This window comes from Electrona antarctica, assembly GCF_951216825.1.
Source record: "Electrona antarctica genome assembly, contig: scaffold_466, whole genome shotgun sequence".
Lineage (NCBI taxonomy): Eukaryota > Metazoa > Chordata > Actinopteri > Myctophiformes > Myctophidae > Electrona > Electrona antarctica.
This window is the reverse complement of record NW_027638172.1, coordinates 68,743-92,394: the sequence shown is the minus strand read 5'-3', so window position 1 is coordinate 92,394 and position 23,652 is coordinate 68,743. Positions and strand designations below refer to the sequence as shown.

Below are 23,652 nucleotides of genomic sequence, written 5' to 3'. Positions count from 1 at the left end.
TCTCATGCAGGAAGCTGACCAGAGACCACTGGATGTGGAGGAGGAGGAGGAGGAGGAGGAGGAGGAGGAGGAGGAGGAGGAGGAGGAGGGGGGGACGGGGGGGTACCTCTCATGCAGGAAGCTGATGAGAGACCACTGGATGTGGAGGAGGAGGAGGAGGAGGAGGAGGAGGAGGAGGAGGAGGAGGAGGGGGAGGAGGAGGAGGAGGAGGAGGAGGAGGAGGGGGGGACGGGGGGGTACCTCTCATGCAGGAAGCTGAGGACAGACCACTGGATGTGGAGGAGGAGGAGGAGGAGGAGGAGGAGGAGGAGGAGGAGGGGGGGACGGGGGGTACCTCTCATGCAGGAAGCTGACCAGAGACCACTGGATGTGGAGGAGGAGGAGGAGGAGGAGGAGGAGGAGGAGGGGAAGGGGGGACGGGGGGTACCTCTCATGCAGGAAGCTGATGAGAGACCACTGGATGTGGAAGACGTTGTCTCTGACCACGTTGGGCTTGCTGTCCTTCACCAGGAACCTGAAGAGGTCCGTGGTCTGGTGGGCGTGGTCTCTGGTGGGCGTGGTCTGGTGGGCGTGGTCTCTGGTGGGCGTGGTCTGGTGGGCGTGGTCTCTGGTGGGCGTGGTCTGGTGGGCGTGCTCCTGATGCAGCACGTAGCGCACCAGGCCCAGGTTGATGTCAGCTGGAAAGAAGAGGCAGAGGGACGTTAGCACGTTAGCACGTTAGCTCCAGGCCCAGGTGGGGACGGCCCTTAAGTCAGACCTCCCGTTAGTCCGACCTGTTACAAATCACCCGTGCTGTGGGTTACAAATGGATTAAGGGTGGTGGGGGGCGTGTACCTTGGGTGAAGGTGCTGATGGGGGCGTGTACCTTGGGTGAAGGTGGTGATGGGGGTGAAGGTGGTGATGGGGGTGGGGTGGGTGTACCTTGGGTGAAGGTGGTGATGGGGTGGGGTGGGTGTACCTTGGGTGAAGGTGGTGATGGGGGTGAAGGTGGTTATGGGGTGGGGTGGGTGTACCTTGGGTGAAGGTGGTGATGGGGGTGGGGTGGGTGTACCTTGGGTGAAGGTGGTGATGGGGGTGAAGGTGGTGATGGGGGTGGGGTGGGTGTACCTTGGGTGAAGGTGGTGATGGGGTGGGGTGGGTGTACCTTGGGTGAAGGTGGTGATGGGGGTGAAGGTGGTGATGGGGGTGGGGTGGGTGTACCTTGGGTGAAGGTGGTGATGGGGGTGGGGTGGGTGTACCTTGGGTGAAGGTGGTGATGGGGGTGGGTGTACCTAGTGTGAAGGTGGTGATGGGGTGGGGTGGGTGTACCTTGGGTGAAGGTGGTGATGGGGGTGGGGTGGGTGTACCTTGGGTGAAGGTGGTGATGGGGGTGGGGTGGGTGTACCTTGGGTGAAGGTGGTGATGGGGGTGGGGTGGGGTGGGTGTACCTTGGGTGAAGGTGGTGATGGGGGTGGGGTGGGTGAAGGTGGTGATGGGGGTGGGGTTGGGTGGGTGTACCTTGGGTGAAGGTGGTGATGGGGGTGGGGTGGGTGTACCTTGGGTGATGGTGGTGATGGGGGTGGGGTGCGTGTACCTTGGGTGAAGGTGGTGATGGGGGTGGGTGTACCTTGGGTGAAGGTGGTGATGGGGGTGGGGTGGGTGTACCTTGGGTGAAGGTGGTGATGGGGGTGGGGTGGGTGTACCTTGGGTGAAGGTGGTGATGGGGGTGGGGTGGGTGTACCTTGGGTGAAGGTGGTGATGGGGTGGGGTGGGTGTACCTTGGGTGAAGGTGGTGATGGGGGTGAAGGTGGTGATGGGGGTGGGTGTACCTTGGGTGAAGGTGGTGATGGGGGTGCCAGGCTTCAGCTTGCTCTCCAGGAAGCCGTGTTTGGGCTCCGTGGTGACCTGGTACTGCAGCAGCTCGTCCTCGGTGTCTGGGTCCATGGTCTGCAGCTCCTTCTTGGAGATCAGGTTGGTGGCCTGCATGGTGTGAGGTGACACAGACGGTGCAGGCTCAGCGGTAGAGTGGCCAGTTCTAACCCTGTGAGCTCCCGCAGAGTTAGTGTCGAAGTGTCCTTGAGCAAGACTCTGAAACCCTAATTGTTCCTGAGTTGCAGGTTGGTGCCTTGCATGGTTTCCACCACCATCGGTGTGTGAATGGGTGAATGTAATGCACAATCAGTGGTGTAGGTACCTTATCATGTACTCAGTGGTGTAGGTACCTTATCATGTACTCAGTGGTGTAGGTACCTTATCATGTACTCAGTGGTGTAGGTACCTTATCATGTACTCAGTGGAGTAGGTACCTTATCATGTACTCAGTGGTGTAGGTACCTTATCATGTACTCAGTGGTGTAGGTACCTTATCATGTACTCAGTGGTGTAGGTACCTTATCATGTACTCAGTGGTGTAGGTACCTTATCATGTACTCAGTGGTGTAGGTACCTTATCATGTACTCAGTGGTGTAGGTACCTTATCATGTACTCAGTGGTGTAGGTACCTTATCATGTACTCAGTGGTGTAGGTACCTTATCATGTACTCAGTGGTGTAGGTACCTTATCATGTACTCAGTGGTGTAGGTACCTTATCATGTACTCAGTGGTGTAAGTACCTTATCATGTACTCAGTGGTGTAGGTACCTTATCATGTACTCAGTGGTGTAGGTACCTTATCATGTACTCAGTGGTGTAGGTACCTTATCATGTACTCAGTGGAGTAGGTACCTTATCATGTACTCAGTGGAGTAGGTACCTTATCATGTACTCAGTGGAGTAGGTACCTTATCATGTACTCAGTGGTGTAGGTACCTTATCATGTACTCAGTGGTGTAGGTACCTTATCATGTACTCAGTGGAGTAGGTACCTTATCATGTACTCAGTGGTGTAGGTACCTTATCATGTACTCAGTGGTGTAGGTACCTTATCATGTACTCAGTGGTGTAGGTACATTATCATGTACTCAACGGTGTAGATAGATACCTTATGGTCCATGTACTCAGTGGAGTAGGTACCTTATCATGTACTCAGTGGTGTAGGTACCTTATCATGTACTCAGTGGTGTAGGTACCTTATCATGTACTCAGTGGTGTAGGTACCTTATCATGTACTCAGTGGTGTAGGTACCTTATCATGTACTCAGTGGTGTAGGTACCTTATCATGTACTCAGTGGTGTAGGTACCTTATCATGTACTCAGTGGTGTAGGTACCTTATCATGTACTCAGTGGTGTAGGTACCTTATCATGTACTCAGTGGTGTAGGTACCTTATCATGTACTCAGTGGTGTAAGTACCTTATCATGTACTCAGTGGTGTAGGTACCTTATCATGTACTCAGTGGTGTAGGTACCTTATCATGTACTCAGTGGTGTAGGTACCTTATCATGTACTCAGTGGAGTAGGTACCTTATCATGTACTCAGTGGAGTAGGTACCTTATCATGTACTCAGTGGAGTAGGTACCTTATCATGTACTCAGTGGTGTAGGTACCTTATCATGTACTCAGTGGTGTAGGTACCTTATCATGTACTCAGTGGAGTAGGTACCTTATCATGTACTCAGTGGTGTAGGTACCTTATCATGTACTCAGTGGTGTAGGTACCTTATCATGTACTCAGTGGTGTAGGTACATTATCATGTACTCAACGGTGTAGATAGATACCTTATGGTCCATGTACTCAGTGGAGTAGGTACCTTATCATGTACTCAGTGGTGTAGGTACCTTATCATGTACTCAGTGGTGTAGGTACCTTATCATGTACTCAGTGGTGTAGGTACCTTATCATGTACTCAGTGGTGTAGGTACCTTATCATGTACTCAGTGGTGTAGGTACCTTATCATGTACTCAGTGGTGTAGGTACCTTATCATGTACTCAGTGGTGTAGGTACCTTATCATGTACTCAGTGGTGTAGGTACCTTATCATGTACTCAGTGGTGTAGGTACCTTATCATGTACTCAGTGGTGTAGGTACCTTATCATGTACTCAGTGGTATAAATACCTTATGGTCCATGTACTCAGTGGTATAAATACCTTATGGTCCATGTACTCAGTATAAATACCTTATCGTCCATGTACTCCAGCCACTGCAGGCCCAGGTTGGTGACGATGCGAGGAGTGCCGTCGTCCACCGGGAGAATATCGATCTTGAACTTCTGCGGCGCCGCCGTGATGACCTGGAGGAAAACAAATCACACCATTCTGTGAACAAAACAGAAACGCATGCAGCGTCCGGTCGGGGGAGGAGCGTGGAGGCCACGGCGGCGTGAACATTCCTCAGAGCGCCACGCGGACCGATAGCAGATTATATACGTGAACATTCTGACACTCTGACCACATCGATCTGGACACGTTGCGATGACACCTTTCCCCAGGTGACCGACACCTTTTTCTGTGCCATATACGTTTATAAACGTAGCTAGGCTAACGCTACCTACTGGTGCTATCTACGTTTATAAACGTAGCTAGGCTAACGGTACCTACTGGTGCTATCTACGTAACTGGTTGTACTGCTAGCTAAAGGCTGTGGGCTAATGTAGCTGGTTGTACTGCTAGCTAAAGGCTGTGGGCTAATGTAGCTGGTTGTACTGCTAGCTAAAGGCTGTGGGCTAATGTAAATGGTTGTACTGCTAGCTAAAGGCTGTGGGCTAATGCAGCTGGTTGTACTGCTAGCTAAAGGTCCTCCACCATAAACACACACCTCTCTCTCTCTCTCTCTCTCTCTCTCTCTCTCTCTCACCTCCTTCCCCTGGTCCTCCACCATAAACAGGGCGTTGGTTCCGTCGGACACGCTGAAGGCGAAGCGGTCCTTCAGGGAGTTGGACCCGTCGTGGTTGTAGCTGATGCGGTTCTGGAACACGTCCTCCATGGAGAAGCTGCTGGTCTGGCGGTACTGATGACCGTTGACCGTCCGCTCGATGGCGCCGTGCCGTGGAGCCTGCACCACCGTGAACACTATGGACTCCGCCTGGAGAGGGGAGGGGAGGGGAGAGGAGAGGAGAGGAGAGGAGAGGAGGGGAGAGGAGAGGAGAGGAGAGGAGAGGAGAGGAGGGGAGGGGAGAGGAGAGGAGGGGAAGGGAGAGGAGAGGAGAGGAGAGGAGAGGAGAGGAGAGGAGAGGAGAGGAGGGGAGGGGAGGGGAGAGGAGAGGAGGGGAGGGGAGGGGAGGGGAGGGGAGGGGAGGGGAGGAGAGGGGAGGGGAGGGGAGAGGAGAGGAGGGGAGGAGAGGAGAGGAGGGGAGGGGAGGGGAGGGGAGGGGAGGGGAGAGGAGAGGAGAGGAGGGGAGGGGAGGGGAGGGGAGGGGAGGAGGGGAGGGGGGGGAGGGGAGGGGAGGGGAGGGGAGGGGAGGGGAGGGGAGGGGAGGGGAGCTTTAAGCAACTAGTCCACTAGTAAATCCACTAGTTGACCTTGCTGGTACTAGTTGACTAGTTGATAAGAAATAAAAAATAGTCACCAATGTACACAATGTTTAAATGTACAAATATTATTTTAAAACAAAGACAATTTTAATAAATTAATAAATAAATAAACTAGTTAAACAACTAGTGGACTAGTAAACTAGTTAAACAACTAGTCGACTAGTAAACTAGTTAGGCAACTAGTCAACTAATACAAATCACATTTGCTTCCATTTGTACACTCTGAGTTACAGACCCATAAGGGCCCATTAAACTATCATTTAGCTGGGGACCCCCTGGAACTCCCTCAATGGCCCCTGGGGGTCCCCGGACCCCACCGTGGGAACAACTGCCCTATAGGCTACCTCTGTGTCTGCGTCGGTGGCCTTCAGCTCGAACTCCGTGATGGTCTTCCTCACTCCCTCCTGCACCCTCATGCCAGGCACCTGCAGTAGGGGTTCATTTGGTCAGGATGTTTGTCATTTAGGCCCCTTTTCCACCGGTTGGTTCCCAATGGGAACCGGTTCAGTTCTTTTTGGTTCTTAGTCCATGAGCCAGAGCTCCACAATTGGAAGGTTAATTATGAATTGAATGTGCAAAACTATACCTATATTAAATTGTTATCACCATGAATCTTCCCCAATTGAGTACTTACACGAAGACAATGATTTATTGTATTACAAATTCTATATTTTTAAATATGCAAATGAGGCATTATGTAGGAAAATATGCAAAATAATCTAAAATATGAAAAAGCTACTACTGTGGAAGGGTTATCATGTATTCATTTACTTGTATTGATCCTATAAACAATTTAATATAGGTCTAGTTTTTCCCACCAATTTTGGAGCTCTGGCTCATGGACTATAAACCAAAAAGAACTGAACCGGTTCCCATTGGGAACCAACCGGTGGAAAGGGGGTCTTAGTGCAGTAGGGGTTCATTTGGTCAGGATGTTTGTCATTTAGTGCAGTAAGGGTTAATTTGGTCAGGATGTTTGTCATTTAGTGCAGTAAGGGTTCATTTGGTCAGGATGTTTGTCATTTAGTGCAGTAAGGGTTCATTTGGTCAGGATGTTTGTCATTTAGTGCAGTAAGGGTTCATTTGGTCAGGATGTTTGTTATTTAGTGCAGTAAGGGTTCATTTGGTCAGGATGTTTGTTATTTAGTGCAGTAGGGGTTAATTTGGTCTCAGGGCCCTGTTAAGTGGTCTTATGACTTAACTTAGGACCTGGAGGCGTGGTCAATGCTGTTTGGCCACTCAAAACAGCCAAACAGCACTGGCCACGCCTCCAGGTCTTCAGTCAAGTCATAATACACATCTGGTACTTAAGAAGCAGAAAATATGGCCCTTAGTCTTGAGAATAACACACCATTTAGTCTTAGTCCTATTTCAGTCTTCTGAAATGTCTAGTCTTAGTCGACTAAATATCAAAACCCTTAGTCGACTAAATATCAAAAACCTTAGTCGACTAAATATCAAAAACCTTAGTGGACTAAATATCAAAACCTTAGTGGACTAAATATCAAAACCCTTAGTGGACTAAATATCAAAACCCTTAGTGGACTAAATATCAAAACCTTAGTGGACTAAATATCAAAACCCTTAGTGGACTAAATATCAAAACCCTTAGTCGACTAAATATCAAAACCCTTAGTGGACTAAATATCAAAACCCTTAGTCGACTAAATATCAAAAACCTTAGTGGACTAAATATCAAAACCCTTAGTGGACTAAATATCAAAACCTTAGTGGACTAAATATCAAAACCTTAGTGGACTAAATATCAAAACCTTAGTGGACTAAATATCAAAACCCTTAGTGGACTAAATATCAAAACCCTTAGTGGACTAAATATCAAAACCTTAGTCGACTAAATATCAAAACCCTTAGTCGACTAAATATCAAAACCTTAGTCGACTAAATATCAAAACCCTTAGTGGACTAAATATCAAAACCTTAGTCGACTAAATATCAAAACCCTTAGTGGACTAAATATCAAAACCTTAGTGGACTAAATATCAAAACCCTTAGTGGACTAAATATCAAAACCCTTAGTGGACTAAATATCAAAACCTTAGTGGACTAAATATCAAAACCTTAGTCGACTAAATATCAAAACCCTTAGTGGACTAAATATCAAAACCTTAGTGGACTAAATATCAAAACCCTTAGTGGACTAAATATCAAAACCCTTAGTGGACTAAATATCAAAACCCTTAGTGGACTAAATATCAAAACCTTAGTGGACTAAATATCAAAACCCTTAGTGGACTAAATATCAAAACCTTAGTGGACTAAATATCAAAACCTTAGTCGACTAAATATCAAAACCCTTAGTCGACTAAATATCAAAACCTTAGTGGACTAAATATCAAAACCTTAGTGGACTAAATATCAAAACCCTTAGTGGACTAAATATCAAAACCTTAGTGGACTAAATATCAAAACCCTTAGTGGACTAAATATCAAAACCCTTAGTCGACTAAATATCAAAACCTTAGTGGACTAAATATCAAAACCCTTAGTGGACTAAATATCAAAACCTTAGTGGACTAAATATCAAAACCCTTAGTGGACTAAATATCAAAACCTTAGTGGACTAAATATCAAAACCTTAGTGGACTAAATATCAAAACCCTTAGTGGACTAAATATCAAAACCTTAGTGGACTAAATATCAAAACCCTTAGTGGACTAAATATCAAAACCCTTAGTGGACTAAATATCAAAACCTTAGTGGACTAAATATCAAAACCTTAGTCGACTAAATATCAAAACCTTAGTGGACTAAATATCAAAACCTTAGTGGACTAAATATCAAAACCTTAGTGGACTAAATATCAAAACCCTTAGTGGACTAAATATCAAAACCTTAGTGGACTAAATATCAAAACCCTTAGTGGACTAAATATCAAAACCCTTAGTCGACTAAATATCAAAACCTTAGTGGACTAAATATCAAAACCTTAGTGGACTAAATATCAAAACCCTTAGTGGACTAAATATCAAAACCCTTAGTCGACTAAATATCAAAACCTTAGTGGACTAAATATCAAACCCTTAGTGGACTAAATATCAAAACCTTAGTGGACTAAATATCAAAACCTTAGTGGACTAAATATCAAAACCCTTAGTGGACTAAATATCAAACCCTTAGTCGACTAAATATCAAAACCCTTAGTGGACTAAATATCAAAACCCTTAGTCGACTAAATATCAAAACCCTTAGTGGACTAAATATCAAACCCTTAGTGGACTAAATATCAAAACCCTTAGTCGACTAAATATCAAAACCCTTAGTCGACTAAATATCAAAACCCTTAGTGGACTAAATATCAAACCCTTAGTCGACTAAATATCAAACCCTTAGTGGACTAAATATCAAAACCCTTAGTCGACTAAATATCAAAACCCTTAGTGGACTAAATATCAAAACCTTAGTGGACTAAATATCAAAACCCTTAGTCGACTAAATATCAAAACCCTTAGTGGACTAAATATCAAAACCTTAGTGGACTAAATATCAAACCCTTAGTCGACTAAATATCAAAACCTTAGTGGACTAAATATCAAAACCCTTAGTCGACTAAATATCAAAACCTTAGTGGACTAAATATCAAAACCCTTAGTCGACTAAATATCAAAACCCTTAGTGGACTAAATATCAAACCCTTAGTCGACTAAATATCAAACCCTTAGTGGACTAAATATCAAAACCCTTAGTCGACTAAATATCAAAACCCTTAGTGGACTAAATATCAAAACCTTAGTGGACTAAATATCAAAACCCTTAGTCGACTAAATATCAAAACCCTTAGTGGACTAAATATCAAAACCTTAGTGGACTAAATATCAAACCCTTAGTCGACTAAATATCAAAACCTTAGTGGACTAAATATCAAAACCCTTAGTCGACTAAATATCAAAACCTTAGTGGACTAAATATCAAAACCCTTAGTCGACTAAATATCAAAACCTTAGTGGACTAAATATCAAAACCCTTAGTCGACTAAATATCAAAACCCTTAGTGGACTAAATATCAAACCCTTAGTCGACTAAATTTCAAAACCCTTAGTGGACTAAATATCAAAACCTTAGTGGACTAAATATCAAAACCTTAGTGGACTAAATATCAAAACCTTAGTGGACTAAATATCAAAACCCTTAGTCGACTAAATATCAAAACCCTTAGTGGACTAAATATCAAAACCCTTAGTGGACTAAATATCAAAACCCTTAGTGGACTAAATATCAAAACCCTTAGTGGACTAAATATCAAAACCTTAGTGGACTAAATATCAAAACCTTAGTGGACTAAATATCAAAACCCTTAGTCGACTAAATATCAAAACCTTAGTGGACTAAATATCAAAACCTTAGTGGACTAAATATCAAAACCTTAGTGGACTAAATATCAAAACCTTAGTGGACTAAATATCAAAACCTTAGTGGACTAAATATCAAAACCCTTAGTCGACTAAATATCAAAACCCTTAGTCGACTAAATATCAAAACCTTAGTGGACTAAATATCAAAACCTTAGTGGACTAAATATCAAAACCTTAGTGGACTAAATATCAAAACCTTAGTGGACTAAATATCAAAACCCTTAGTCGACTAAATATCAAAACCCTTAGTCGACTAAATATCAAAACCTTAGTGGACTAAATATCAAAACCTTAGTCGACTAAATATCAAAACCCTTAGTCGACTAAATATCAAAACCTTAGTGGACTAAATATCAAAACCCTTAGTGGACTAAATATCAAAACCTTAGTCGACTAAATATCAAAACCTTAGTCGACTAAATATCAAAACCTTAGTGGACTAAATATCAAAACCCTTAGTCGACTAAATATCAAAACCTTAGTGGACTAAATATCAAAACCCTTAGTCGACTAAATATCAAAACCCTTAGTCGACTAAATATCAAAACCTTAGTGGACTAAATATCAAAACCTTAGTCGACTAAATATCAAAACCCTTAGTCGACTAAATATCAAAACCTTAGTCGACTAAATATCAAAACCCTTAGTCGACTAAATATCAAAACCCTTAGTCGACTAAATATCAAAACCCTTAGTCGACTAAATATCAAAAACCTTAGTCGACTAAATATCAAAAACCTTAGTGGACTTAGTCTTCATAGTGGACCAAATGAACGCTGACCTGCAGGAGGGGCAGAGAGTCGTCCACGGGTCTGATGGTGATGAAGAACGTCTGAGCCACCTGATGGAGCAACGACACACACGCACACGCGCACACACACACACACACACACACACACACACACACACACACACACACACACACACACATCAGTCGGGTCCCAAAGTGAAAGTTAAATGTAAAAAGCTACACTCCCCTCCCCTCCCCTCCCCTCCCCTCAGCACCGTCACCATGACTACCAAACGACCTTCTGTCCCATCTTTAGTGAAGGGGTTTTAGCTCCTCATTAGTGCACATTAGCAAGGCAAATATATGCAGAGTGCGTGCGTGCGTGCGTGCGTGCGTGCGTGCGTGCGTGCGTGCGTGCGTGCGTGCGTGCGTGCGTGCGTGCGTGCGTGCGTGCGTGCGTACCTCATTGGCGCCGTCAGACACGGTGAAGGAGAACTGGTCGGCGTGCTTCTCCTCTGGGCTGGTGTGGACGTACTGGACGCTCCGGGAGGCCAGGTCCGCCTGCGAGAAGGAGCTGATGTGTGTTCCTGGACAGACCAGAGGGGCATAGGGGTGGTTTAGGGTTAGGGTTAAGAAGGAGCTGATGTGTGTTCCTGGACAGAACAGAGGGGCATAGGGGTGGTTTTTGGTTTTAGTCACAATAGTCTCATGAATAGTTTTCATTTAGTTTTAGTCACATTTTAGTCAATGTTTTAGTGTTGTGTCTAGTTTTAGTCGACTAAATGTCATAAGAATTTAGTCGACTAAATCTACAGTTGATTTAGTGGACTAAAATGTATTTTGGTGGGCGTTGATGCCGTCGTAATGGCTGTTTTTACACTTGCTGAAAATAGCCGATCTACAAGCTTGTAGATCTGCTATTTTCAGCATGGTATGGTCACTAGGGTTTAATATTTTCCCGGATTTGGCTCATTTTAATTCCCGGGAATTTGCTGACCTTTTCCCGGGACCTTTTCCCGGGCTCCCGCGGGAATTTCCGTCAGAAAAAAAATAAAAGAGAAGGAGTGCCCACCAAAATGCATTTATATGTAGATATACTTCATATGTTCAATAGAATAGTGATATTTGTTGGTTTAAAACGTTAAAACGAAATATGAACATATAGCCTACAATAAAATAAAATAAAAATATGAATAATGTTATAGGCCTACTACGCTATTCAGAAAAAGTGACACTTAAGGAGTTTGCACTAATGTGACATTAGCTATATATGGTCTTTGAGCAGTGCTGGGTCCCTTTCTCCTATATATGGTCTTTGAGCAGTGCTGGGTCCCTTTCTCCTATATATGGTCTTTGAGCAGTGTTGGGTCCCTTTCTCCTATATATGGTCTTTGAGCAGTGTTGGGTCCCTTTCTCCTATATATGGTCTTTGAGCAGTGTTGGGTCCCTTTCTCCTATATATGGTCTTTGAGCAGTGCTGGGTCCCTTTCTCCTATATATGGTCTTTGAGCAGTGCTGGGTCCCTTTCTCCTATATATGGTCTTTGAGCAGTGCTGGGTCCCTTTCTCCTATATATGGTCTTTGAGCAGTGCTGGGTCCCTTTCTCCTATATATGGTCTTTGAGCAGTGTTGGGTCCCTTTCTCCTATATATGGTCTTTGAGCAGTGCTGGGTCCCTTTCTCCTATATATGGTCTTTGAGCAGTGCTGGGTCCCTTTCTCCTATATATGGTCTTTGAGCAGTGCTGGGTCCCTTTCTCCTATATATGGTCTTTGAGCAGTGCTGGGTCCCTTTCTCCTATATATGGTCTTTGAGCAGTGATGGGTCCCTTTCTGCTTCGGCTTGTAACGTAGCTGTAGTTGTGGTTTACTAACTGTTGTAGTCGTGTACTCACTGTAGTTTGTAGTATGCTTTAGTGTCCTAAATGCTATCTAATAAGCCCCTGTATACTGTATATTTCAAATAGAAGTTTAGTTAGTTGTAGCATTGTAGTTGATAGCCCACCTGAATTGACAGGATGTGTCAGCGTGGGAGAGCTGGGACAAGGGTAACAGGGATTCAGTTACCTGGATGGTGTACAGATCGCACAGGACTTGCACTGGATGAATGGTCGGGCTAGGTGTAGGGAACCAGATGCTTGAACCTAGATGCATCCCATATTTCAATCTGCTTTGATGTTTTGTACGGTTGGGTGGTAAAAGGATATAGCCCTCGGCCTTTAACCATATAACACAAGATGTTCCGCTACTAAAACTGATTGGAGGAAGTGTCAAACAGATACGAAAGAGGAGTTGAAGTCTCCCAGTATTTCAGGCAATACGCCTGTTGCCCACCATGTTAGACTCATCCAGATTGGATGATGGAGGTGGCAGTGAGGATACATTGAGGCAAAACAGTACAAAGTATCACCAAAATTGTCGGGCAAATGTTTAGCAACTGAAACTCCAGCGTTCCACTAAGAGAGCAGCTGAAATTCAGAATGATCCTGGTGAAGGACACGCAAAACTTCAAAGAGTGCAGTGCAGCGGATGTGATCTCCCCCCATCGAAGCCCTGTATGACGATCGTTGTGTCAGCAAAGCTTGTCGTGGAATTATGAGGGACAAAAGCCATCCCAACCGCAGACTGTTTGAGATGCTGCCACGTGGAAAACGTTTTCGCAGTCTCGAAGCCACTGGAAATAGACTGCAAATAAGCTTCTTTCCCCAAACAATCAGATACATGAACGAACTGATAAGAACCAGGGCGAGAGTTTACCTAACTTTGCTACTACAGGGAAATATGCACAAGTACATATGTTACTATGTTTACTATGTTTCCCTTTTTTGTTTTGCTGTGCTTGCTGTGTTTTTTGTTGTTTGGATATTATGCTATCTATGCCGCTGCATTGTCTGTAAGGAAGCCAAACAAAAATAAGTTTTACTCTTATGTACCTGTACATAAGATGTAACAATAAAGTCCAACCTTGAACCTTGATCTAGGTTCAAGCATCTGGTGCCCTACACCTAGCCCGACCGTTCATCCAGTGCCATTTAAGTCCTGTGCGATCTGTACACCATCCAGGTAACTGAAGCCCCGTTACCCTTGTCTCAGCTCTCCCACGCTGGCACATCTTGTCAATTCAGGTGCAGCTATCTAACTACAATACTACAAGTAACTAAACTTCTAGTGGAGATATATACAGGGGCTAATTAGCATTTAGGACACTAAAGTATACTACAAACTACAGTGAGTACACTACAACAGTTAGTAAACCACAACTACAGCTACGCTACAAGCCGACACTGAACACTGGTGACGCGGTACAGCAGTGTGTGTGTGGTGACGCGGTAGAGCAGGGTGTGTGTGGTGACGCAGTACAGCAGTGTGTGTGTGGTGACGCGGTACAGCAGTGTGTGTGTGCGTGCGTGTACCTGGCTGTGCCGTGCGCTCCAGGTGCCCCAGCAGTGTGTGTGTGGTGACGCGGTACAGCAGCTCGTCAGGCTGGCTGTCCTGGTCGTTAGAGGACAGCTGCAGCGTGGTCAGCTTCCTGGAAGAGTTCTCGTCCAGAACCAGAGCCCTGTTGACCACCACGACGGGGGGGAGGCGGTCCTCTGGAGACACACACACATTAAACATCTTTATTCACATTAAACATCTTCATTTACATTTACATTACATTTTTTATTATAAAATTGTAAAGTATTGAAATCTAATTCAAGTGAAATGTGTGTATAGTTATTGTATTTATTTGTATTATGGTTAAACCATTCAGAGCTTCTGCCTGCCTGCCTGCCTCTCTTTTTAGGGGCCTGGGTATACCCCAAAATTAAAACAAAATAGCCCAAATTTCTTCCGGCCTCACGGCTGCGCCGCTCAACCAAGGGGGGCCCTCAAATTTGCTCCAGCCCGGGGGCCCTCAGCAAGGTAAATCCAGGTCTGGTTGTAGTTCTAGTTCTAGTTCTAGTTGTAGTTGTAGTTCTATTAGTTGTAGTTCTATTTAACCAGCACGCTGATGAAGAAGGACTGGTTGTAGTTCTAGTTGTAGTTGTAGTTATATTAGTTGTAGTTCTAGTTACCCAGCACGCTGATGAAGAAGGACTGGTTGTAGTTCTAGTTGAAGTTGTAGTTGTAGTTATATTAGTTGTAGTTCTAGTTACCCAGCACGCTGATGAAGAAGGACTGGTTGTAGTTCTAGTTGAAGTTGTAGTTGTAGTTATATTAGTTGTAGTTCTAGTTACCCAGCACGCTGATGAAGAAGGACTGGTTGTAGTTGTAGTTATATTAGTTGTAGTTATATTAGTTGTAGTTATATTAGTTGTAGTTATATTAGTTGTAGTTATATTAGTTATAGTTATAGTTACCCAGCACGCTGATGAAGAAGGACTGGTTGTAGTTGTAGTTATATTAGTTGTAGTTATATTAGTTGTAGTTATATTAGTTGTAGTTATATTAGTTATAGTTATAGTTACCCAGCACGCTGATGAAGAAGGACTGGTTGTAGTGGTAGTTCTATTAGTTGTAGTTCTATTAGTTATAGTTATAGTTACCCAGCACGCTGATGAAGAAGGACTGGTTGTAGTGGTAGTTCTATTAGTTGTAGTTCTATTAGTTATAGTTATAGTTACCCAGCACGCTGATGAAGAAGGACTGGTTGCAGTTGTAGTTGTTCTAGTTGTAGTTCTATTAGTTATAGTTATAGTTACCCAGCACGCTGATGAAGAAGGACTGGTTGCAGTTGTAGTTGTTCTAGTTGTAGTTCTATTAGTTATAGTTATAGTTACCCAGCACGCTGATGAAGAAGGACTGGTCGATCAGTTTGTTGCCCTCGGGGTCCACCAGGTTGAACTTGAACGACAGACTGCCCCCCTTCTCTCCCTTCTCATGGCTGTACTCCAGCAGGCCTGGGGGAGGAAAACAAACGCACCCTCTAGAGTCTGAGTAGTCTCTGTACTGGACCCTCTACACCAAAACAAACGCACCCTCCAGAGTCTGAGTAGTCTCTGTACTGGACCCTCTACACCAAAACAAACGCACCCTCCAGAGTCTGAGTAGTCTCTGTACTGGACCCTCTACACCAAAACAAACACACCCTCCATAGTCTGAGTAGTCTCTGTACTGGACCCTCTACACCAAAACAAACGCACCCTCCAGAGTCCGAGTAGTCTCTGTACTGGACCCTCTACACCAAAACAAACGCACCCTCTAGAGTCCGAGTAGTCTCTGTACTGGACCCTCTACACCAAAACAAACGCACCCTCCATAGTCTGAGTAGTCTCTGTACTGGACCCTCTACACCAAAACAAACGCACCCTCCATAGTCTGAGTAGTCTCTGTACTGGACCCTCTACACCAAAACAAACGCACCCTCCGGAGTCTGAGTAGTCTCTGTACTGGACCCTCTACACCAAAACAAACGCACCCTCTAGAGTCCGAGTAGTCTCTGTACTGGACCCTCTACACCAAAACAAACGCACCCTCTAGAGTCTGAGTAGTCTCTGTACTGGACCCTCTACGCCAGTAGTCTCTGTACTGGACCCTCTATACCAGTAGTCTCTGTACTGGACCCTCTACACCAAATGTCTTCCCAAACAACAATCTGCAGGCTTGGAGATCTGCCATTTGTTTGGCTAATGTTTCCCACCATTCCAGTGCTTAACACTAGCATAACTGAACCATTCCAGTGCTTAACACTAGCATAACTGAACCATTCCAGTGCTTAACACTAGCATAACTGAACCATTCCAGTGCTTAACACTAGCATAACTGAACCATTCCAGTGCTTAACTCTAGCATAACTGAACCATTCCAGTGCTTAACACTAGCATAACTGAACCATTCCAGTGCTTAACACTAGCATAACTGAACCATTCCAGTGCTTAACACTAGCATAACTGAACCATTCCAGTGCTTAACTCTAGCATAACTGAACCATTCCAGTGCTTAACACTAGCATAACTGAACCATTCCAGTGCTTAACACTAGCATAACTGAACCATTCCAGTGCTTAACTCTAGCATAACTGAACCATTCCAGTGCTTAACACTAGCATAACTGAACCATTCCAGTGCTTAACACTCTAGCATAACTGAACCATTCCAGTGCTTAACACTAGCATAACTGAACCATTCCAGTGCTTAACACTCTAGCATAACTGAACCATTCCAGTGCTTAACTCTAGCATAACTGAACCATTCCAGTGCTTAACACTAGCATAACTGAACCATTCCAGTGCTTAACTCTAGCATAACTGAACCATTCCAGTGCTTAACTCTAGCATAACTGAACCATTCCAGTGCTTAACTCTAGCATAACTGAACCATTCCAGTGCTTAACACTAGCATAACTGAACCATTCCAGTGCTTAACACTAGCATAACTGAACCATTCCAGTGCTTAACACTCTAGCATAACTGAACCATTCCAGTGCTTAACACTAGCATAACTGAACCATTCCAGTGCTTAACACTCTAGCATAACTGAACCATTCCAGTGCTTAACACTAGCATAACTGAAGTAAAATGAGACAGAAGTAGCATGTGCTTAAATTAATATTTAGAACATGTTTCAGATGTGAAACATTTCTGAGGTGATAGAATGGTGACGGATGATGATGTCATGATGATGATGTCATGGAAGGAGATCCTTCTGAAAGCTTCATCGGCGAAGATAATTAACTTCAAAATAAATTAAAAAAACTGTCAAAATAATGTTAGACTTTTTTTTTTTTTTTTTTGAATTTTATTTAAAAAAATTAAAAAAATAAACCTAAAAACTAAATGAAGACTCAAACAAGATAAAGTGTCCCTCGGGACACAGGTCTCCACCAGGGCAGGTCAGGTTGTGGCCTCCTGGTGGCGCTATAACAGGCCAATGTGAAAAGGGTGAGATATATTCCTCTGCCTAGTAGGAAAGTCTGATCGTCACGTAAATTGCACGCTGCGCTCATGATTTGAGCCGAGCGTTTTGTTCAAAACGGGCCAATCCTGCAAACTTTGAAAGCCGATGTTAGCCAATTAGGATGGAATATGAAATATCGGACAGATCCGTCTTGAACACATGACTATAGAGATAGTGTGTAACAATTTGCGGGATATTTGGACAGAATCTGGAGAAGTAATATTAAAAAAATGTGTTTTTCAAAAGTCGGCCTCCTGGTGGCGCTATAACAGGCCGTTCTGGAAAATACGGGGCAGAGGTTCATCTTTGGCATCCTGGGAGTGTGTGTGTGCAAAATTTGGCAGATTTTGGAGATTGGTTGGTAACAGACGCGCGCGCGCACGCACGCACGCACGCACGCACGCACGCACGCACGCACGCACGCACGCACGCACGCACACACACACACACACACACACACACACACACACACACACACACACACACACACACACACACACACACACACACACACACACACACACACACACACACACACACACACACACACACACACACACACACACACAGTGTGTGGTTTGGTTTGTTATAACATTAAGCAGATAAGCGTTTATTACAAACAACGTTTGTAATAAACCAACCCGTTTGTAAATCCGTCAAGATTTGAGGGAGTTATGAGTATTTTTGTTTGAGCTGCCATAGCACATACTGTACTGTAGCCCCGAAGCAAGATGGCCGCCGGGTGAACTACGTCAGAGACTCCGCCTTGAGCCATCTAGCCTTTATATGTATATGGGCTGGTAGAGTACATAGAACTACACAGCCCACAATGCACTGGGCCATCTAGCCTTTATATATATGTCTATGGGCTGGTAGAGTACATAGAACTACACATCCCACAGTGCACTGGGCCATCTAGCCTTTATACATGTCTATAGGCTGGTAGAGTACATATAACTACACATCCCACAATGCCCTGGGCCATCTAGCCTTTATACATGTCTATGGTCATCCTCACCTCTGTTGACGTCCTCCTGGGTGAAGCCCTTCAGCGGTCCCTTCACCGAGACCCTCTGGTGGTCCTCCAGGGTCAGCGGTCCCTTCACCGAGACCCTCTGGTGGCGTCCGCTCTGGGCGAGCAGCAGCTTTCCGGCCGGGGGGTCCTTGGTGAGAACGTACCTCAGCTTGCTGTTGTCCGAGTCGATGTCGGTCCCCTTCAGGTTCTGTTCTGTCACCTTGGACGAAGAGCCTGCAGCCGCCCCCCGAGAGAGAGAGAGAGAGAGAGAGAGAGAGAGAGAGAGAGAGAGAGAGAGAGAGAGAGAGAGAGGCCACACCACGCACAGCGCCATGAAGAGACAAGGAAAAGGACCGCTATTAAGAAATGTTACTTGCGTAAAAAGTACAGACGTTTTGGCATCAAATTGTACTTTGAGGCCAACGATGGCCGAGTGGTTACGCAACGCTGCAAATCACACATAGGTTAGGGGTTGTAACGAAAAAAATAATAATTCCACAGTAATTCCACTTGGCTTATAATTTAGGATGCCTCTCGGGCGCCTCCCTAGGGAGGTCCTCGACGCACGTCCCACTGGGAGGAGACCCCGGGGTAGACCAAGGACCAGATGGATTATATCTCCACTGGGAGGAGACCCCGGGGCAGACCAAGGACCAGATGTATTATATCTCCACTGGGAGGAGCCCACCGGGGCAGACCAAGGACCTGATGGATTATATCTCCACTGGGCGGAGACCCGGGGCAGACCAAGGACCTGATGGATTATATCTCCACTGGGAGGAGACCCCGGGGCAGACCAAGGACCTGATGGATTATATCTCCACTGGGAGGAGACCCCGGGGCAGACCAAGGACCAGATGGATTATATCTCCACTGGGAGGAGACCCCGGGGCAGACCAAGGACCAGATGGATTATATCTCCACTGGGAGGAGACCCCGGGGCAGACCAAGGACCAGATGGATTATATCTCCACTGGGAGGAGACCCCGGGGCAGACCAAGGACCAGATGGATTATATCTCCACTGGGAGGAGACCCCGGGGCAGACCAAGGACCAGATGGATTATATCTCCACTGGGAGGAGACCCCGGGCAGACCAAGGACCAGATGGATTATATCTCCACTGGGAGGAGACCCCGGGGCAGACCAAGGACCAGATGGATTATATCTCCACTGGGAGGAGACCCCGGGGCAGACCAAGGACCAGATGGATTATATCTCCACTGGGAGGAGACCCCGGGGCAGACCAAGGACCAGATGTATTATATCTCCACTGGGAGGAGACCCCGGGGCAGACCAAGGACCAGATGGATTATATCTCCACTGGGAGGAGACCCCGGGGCAGACCAAGGACCAGATGGATTATATCTCCACTGGGAGGAGACCCCGGGCAGACCAAGGACCAGATGGATTATATCTCCACTGGGAGGAGACCCCGGGGCAGACCAAGGACCAGATGGATTATATCTCCACTGGGAGGACCCCGGGGCAGACCAAGGCGCAGTTGGAGGAAACACATCGACTCACTGGCCTTGGAACGTCTCGGAATCCCCCAGGAGGAAGTCACTAATGTTGCTCTGGAGGAGAGGGAAGTCTGGAGCACTCTGGTGGAGCTGTTGCCCCCGCGACCCGACTACGGATAAGCGGTTGAAGATGGATGGATGGATGGATGGTTAATGTTACAGGGAATGAATACATCTGAGCCCTGACGCCAATCTAGATCTATGCTCAATAAATATATATTCTAAATTCACTCTAAGAGTTGTCTGACTGAAATTAAACTAACTAAATAACTAACTAACTTCAATGATTTGAAATCAGAAACTATTCAGCAAACTTTGATAAAATGTAGCTACGCGTAGCGCAGCCTCTGTTGATGGTCATTCTATATACCTGAGGCCAGCTGCAGCCTCTGTTGACGGTCATTCTATATACCTGAGGCCAGCTGCAGCCTCTGTTGATGGTCATTCTATATACCTGAGGCCAGCTGCAGCCTCTGTTGATGGTCATTCTATATACCTGAGGCCAGCTGCAGCCTCTGTTGACCGTCATTCTATATACCTGAGGCCAGCTGCAGCCTCTGTTGATGGTCATTCTATACCTGAGGCCAGCTGCAGCCTCTGTTGATGGTCATTCTATACCTGAGGCCAGCTGCAGCCTCTGTTGACGGTCATTCTATATACCTGAGGCCAGCTGCAGCCTCTGTTGACCGTCATTCTATATACCTGAGGCCAGCTGCAGCCTCTGTTGACGGTCATTATATACCTGAGGCCAGCTGCAGCCTCTGTTGATGGTCATTCTATATACCTGAGGCCAGCTGCAGCCTCTGTTGACGGTCATTCTATACCTGAGGCCAGCTGCAGCCTCTGTTGACGGTCATTCTATACCTGAGGCCAGCTGCAGCCTCTGTTGATGGTCATTCTATACCTGAGGCCAGCTGCAGCCTCTGTTGATGGTCATTCTATATACCATGAGGCCAGCTGCAGCCTCTGTTGATGGTCATTCTATATACCTGAGGCCAGCTGCAGCCCTCTGTTGATGGTCATTCTATATACCTGAGGCCAGCTGCAGCCTCTGTTGATGGTCATTCTATATACCTGAGGCCAGCTGCAGCCCTCTGTTGATGGTCATTCTATACCTGAGGCCAGCTGCAGCCTCTGTTGATGGTCATTCTATATACCTGAGGCCAGCTGCAGCCCTCTGTTGACGGTCATTCTATATACCTGAGGCCAGCTGCAGCCTATGTTGACGGTCATTCTATATACCTGAGGCCAGCTGCAGCCTATGTTGACCGTCATTCTATATACCTGAGGCCAACTGCAACCTCTGTTGATGGTCATTCTATATACCTGAGGCCAGCTGCAGCCTCTGTTGATGGTCATTCTATATACCTGAGGCCAGCTGCAGCCCTCTGTTGACGGTCATGCGTGGTCCCTCGTTCCTCCTCCCGTCCAGCGTGAAGTCCAGGTGTCCTGTGTGTGTGTGCACGCCGTCGGTCAGCGTGAAGCCCAGCTGGTCGGTGGCGGAGCCGGGGGTGGAGCGTCCGTCGGGCGTGTACACCAACAGCCGGTCCAGAACGTCCTGGGAGAAGCACGGGGTGATTTATTTAACAACGCTAAAAAACACCATTAAACATATCGTTTTCAGCTTAAAGGTGCAGTGCAACGGAAATGGTGGACATTTTATTTTGAAGTTTCAAACGGTTTCAGGTTGAAACACCGGTCTGAAGTTTCTGAACCAATCAGAGCGTCGCATCCCTTCATGGCAATGGGACGGTAGCTAGGGACGGTTGCTATGCTATACACAGCAGCGTGGTTTGTGTTTGTTTACAAATCAAATAGACGGCCAGCTGTACCAGTTTACTGTTATGTGGCTTATTTCTACCCTATAATGTTTTCAGATACATATTTTAGCGTGATGATTAAGTTGGAACCGAGTAATACACTGTCTGGATGTTATCTGGAATGGGAATAAAAACGGAGGATTTCTGTAATCAATATAGCAGCTGTGCTGCACGGATGCGCACATATGGAGAGGATACGGGTGAGCTTCATTTTTATTGGCTTTTATCGATGTGGGCCTCGACACGTCATCACGCAGCACGTTTTCAGGAAGTAATACAAATTTATGGACTTTTGATATAAAAACACACAAAAATGAGAATTTTTTTAGCATCCATTGTTAGGTATGCTCATATGATGACCACGGAGATGGTCTAAAAGTGTGATTTTTTATTATTTATTTCACTAAACCTTTAAAGCAATTATATTTCATTGAAGCAACTCCTTAACATTGTTTTCATACCATGGATGTGATAAGAAAATGTATCAAACACTAGAAACAAATTTCAGGAAATTTGACTGGGTGCCTGCAGATCGCCAAGTCTGTGCAGCATTTGAGCCATGGGCCACCATTTGATGACATTTAGCCTCTCAGACCCTGTAAGGGTCCATTTGGTTGACTTTCAATGGGGTATTTTGTCTAAGTTTATTGCACATTACGTTGCCACCAACATTCTAATGCTAACATGCTAACATGCTAATACTAACATGCTAATGCTAACATGCTAACATGCTAAAATGCTAATGCTAACATGCTAATGCTAATATGCTAATGCTAACATGCCAACATTCTAATGCTAACATGCTAACATGCTAATACTAACATGCTAATGCTAACATGCTAACATGCTAAAATGCTAATGCTAACATGCTAATGCTAATATGCTAATGCTAACATGCTAACATGCTAATGCTAACATGCTAATGCTAACATGCGAACATGCTAATGCTAACATGCTAACATGCTAATGCTAACATGCTAATGCTAACATGCTAACATGCTAATGCTAACATGCTAATGCTAACATGCTAATGCTAACATGCTAATATGTTAATGCTAATATGTTAATGCTAACATGCTAATGCTAACATGCTAACATGCTAACATGCTAATGTTAACATGCTAACATGCTAATGCTAACATGCTAATGCTAACATGCTAAGGGGTCCATTTGGTTTCGCTCAGGGGGGCGGCCCGGTTCTGGCGAGCCGCCCCGCGTCCGAAACGGTTGAGAAATGACAGAGTTACGTGTTTCCTCGAATTTCTCTATTGACTTTCAATGTGTGTGTGTGCGTGCACATGTGTGCATGTGCGTGTGTGCGCGCGCGTTGGTCAGGTGACCTTGAATCATTAACAAAGTATCATTTTCACCTGGGCTAGTCTATGCAATGCAAACAGTATTGAAAGTTAAAAGCACAGTGACTCTCAATGAGATTGTATGTCCGAACAAATTGCTCTATCGCAAAAAGTAAAAGTCGAATGCGATTTTTGTTTTCGCCGTGAGTGACCCGAGGCATTGAGGTACGCCGTGTGCGATCGTGGTATTGGTACGATAAAAAACGTGGTTATAAGAGCGAGTTAAGAATTGTGTGTGTGAAGAAAAAATTGCTGACTCATTCAGGCATTTAACATGGAGTTTATGACACATTATGATGGTACACCTGTCGCTTTCAGGGCTGTAGTTCACGTACTGTATGTATCTGGGCTATGGTTGTGACATTGGGTGAAAGAGGACGAGTGTGGCTACAAAATTACCGAAACCCATGCGTGTAAAGTGAATATTTTGGCCGTGAGGACAATTTGTTCGGAGAATTTCGGTACAGTCTTCACATTGGCTTCTCACTCTAACCAGCTCTCTCTCTGGGCGTGCGACACTCTGAGTCGAGATTATTGGCTAGACCACACACACTTTGAACTGCGATAG

General features: G+C 45.3%; 1 protein-coding gene across 1 annotated transcript in view; it reads right to left on the bottom strand.

Moving 5' to 3' along the window:
• Nucleotides 1-427: 427 nt before the first annotated feature.
• The window catches only part of LOC306918330 (extracellular matrix organizing protein FRAS1-like), a gene marked incomplete at both ends in the record, with an annotated part of 85,094 nt that continues 61,869 nt past the window's right edge, over nucleotides 428-23,652 (bottom strand). The window contains 11 exons of the mRNA XM_079531217.1: nucleotides 428-677; nucleotides 1,809-1,959; nucleotides 4,043-4,156; nucleotides 4,720-4,947; nucleotides 5,741-5,821; nucleotides 10,548-10,607; nucleotides 10,959-11,083; nucleotides 13,908-14,087; nucleotides 15,258-15,377; nucleotides 18,391-18,621; nucleotides 21,278-21,467. Coding sequence (XP_079387343.1) covers nucleotides 428-677; nucleotides 1,809-1,959; nucleotides 4,043-4,156; nucleotides 4,720-4,947; nucleotides 5,741-5,821; nucleotides 10,548-10,607; nucleotides 10,959-11,083; nucleotides 13,908-14,087; nucleotides 15,258-15,377; nucleotides 18,391-18,621; nucleotides 21,278-21,467 — 1,730 coding nt within the window. The remainder of the gene's footprint in view (nucleotides 678-1,808; nucleotides 1,960-4,042; nucleotides 4,157-4,719; nucleotides 4,948-5,740; nucleotides 5,822-10,547; nucleotides 10,608-10,958; nucleotides 11,084-13,907; nucleotides 14,088-15,257; nucleotides 15,378-18,390; nucleotides 18,622-21,277; nucleotides 21,468-23,652) is intronic.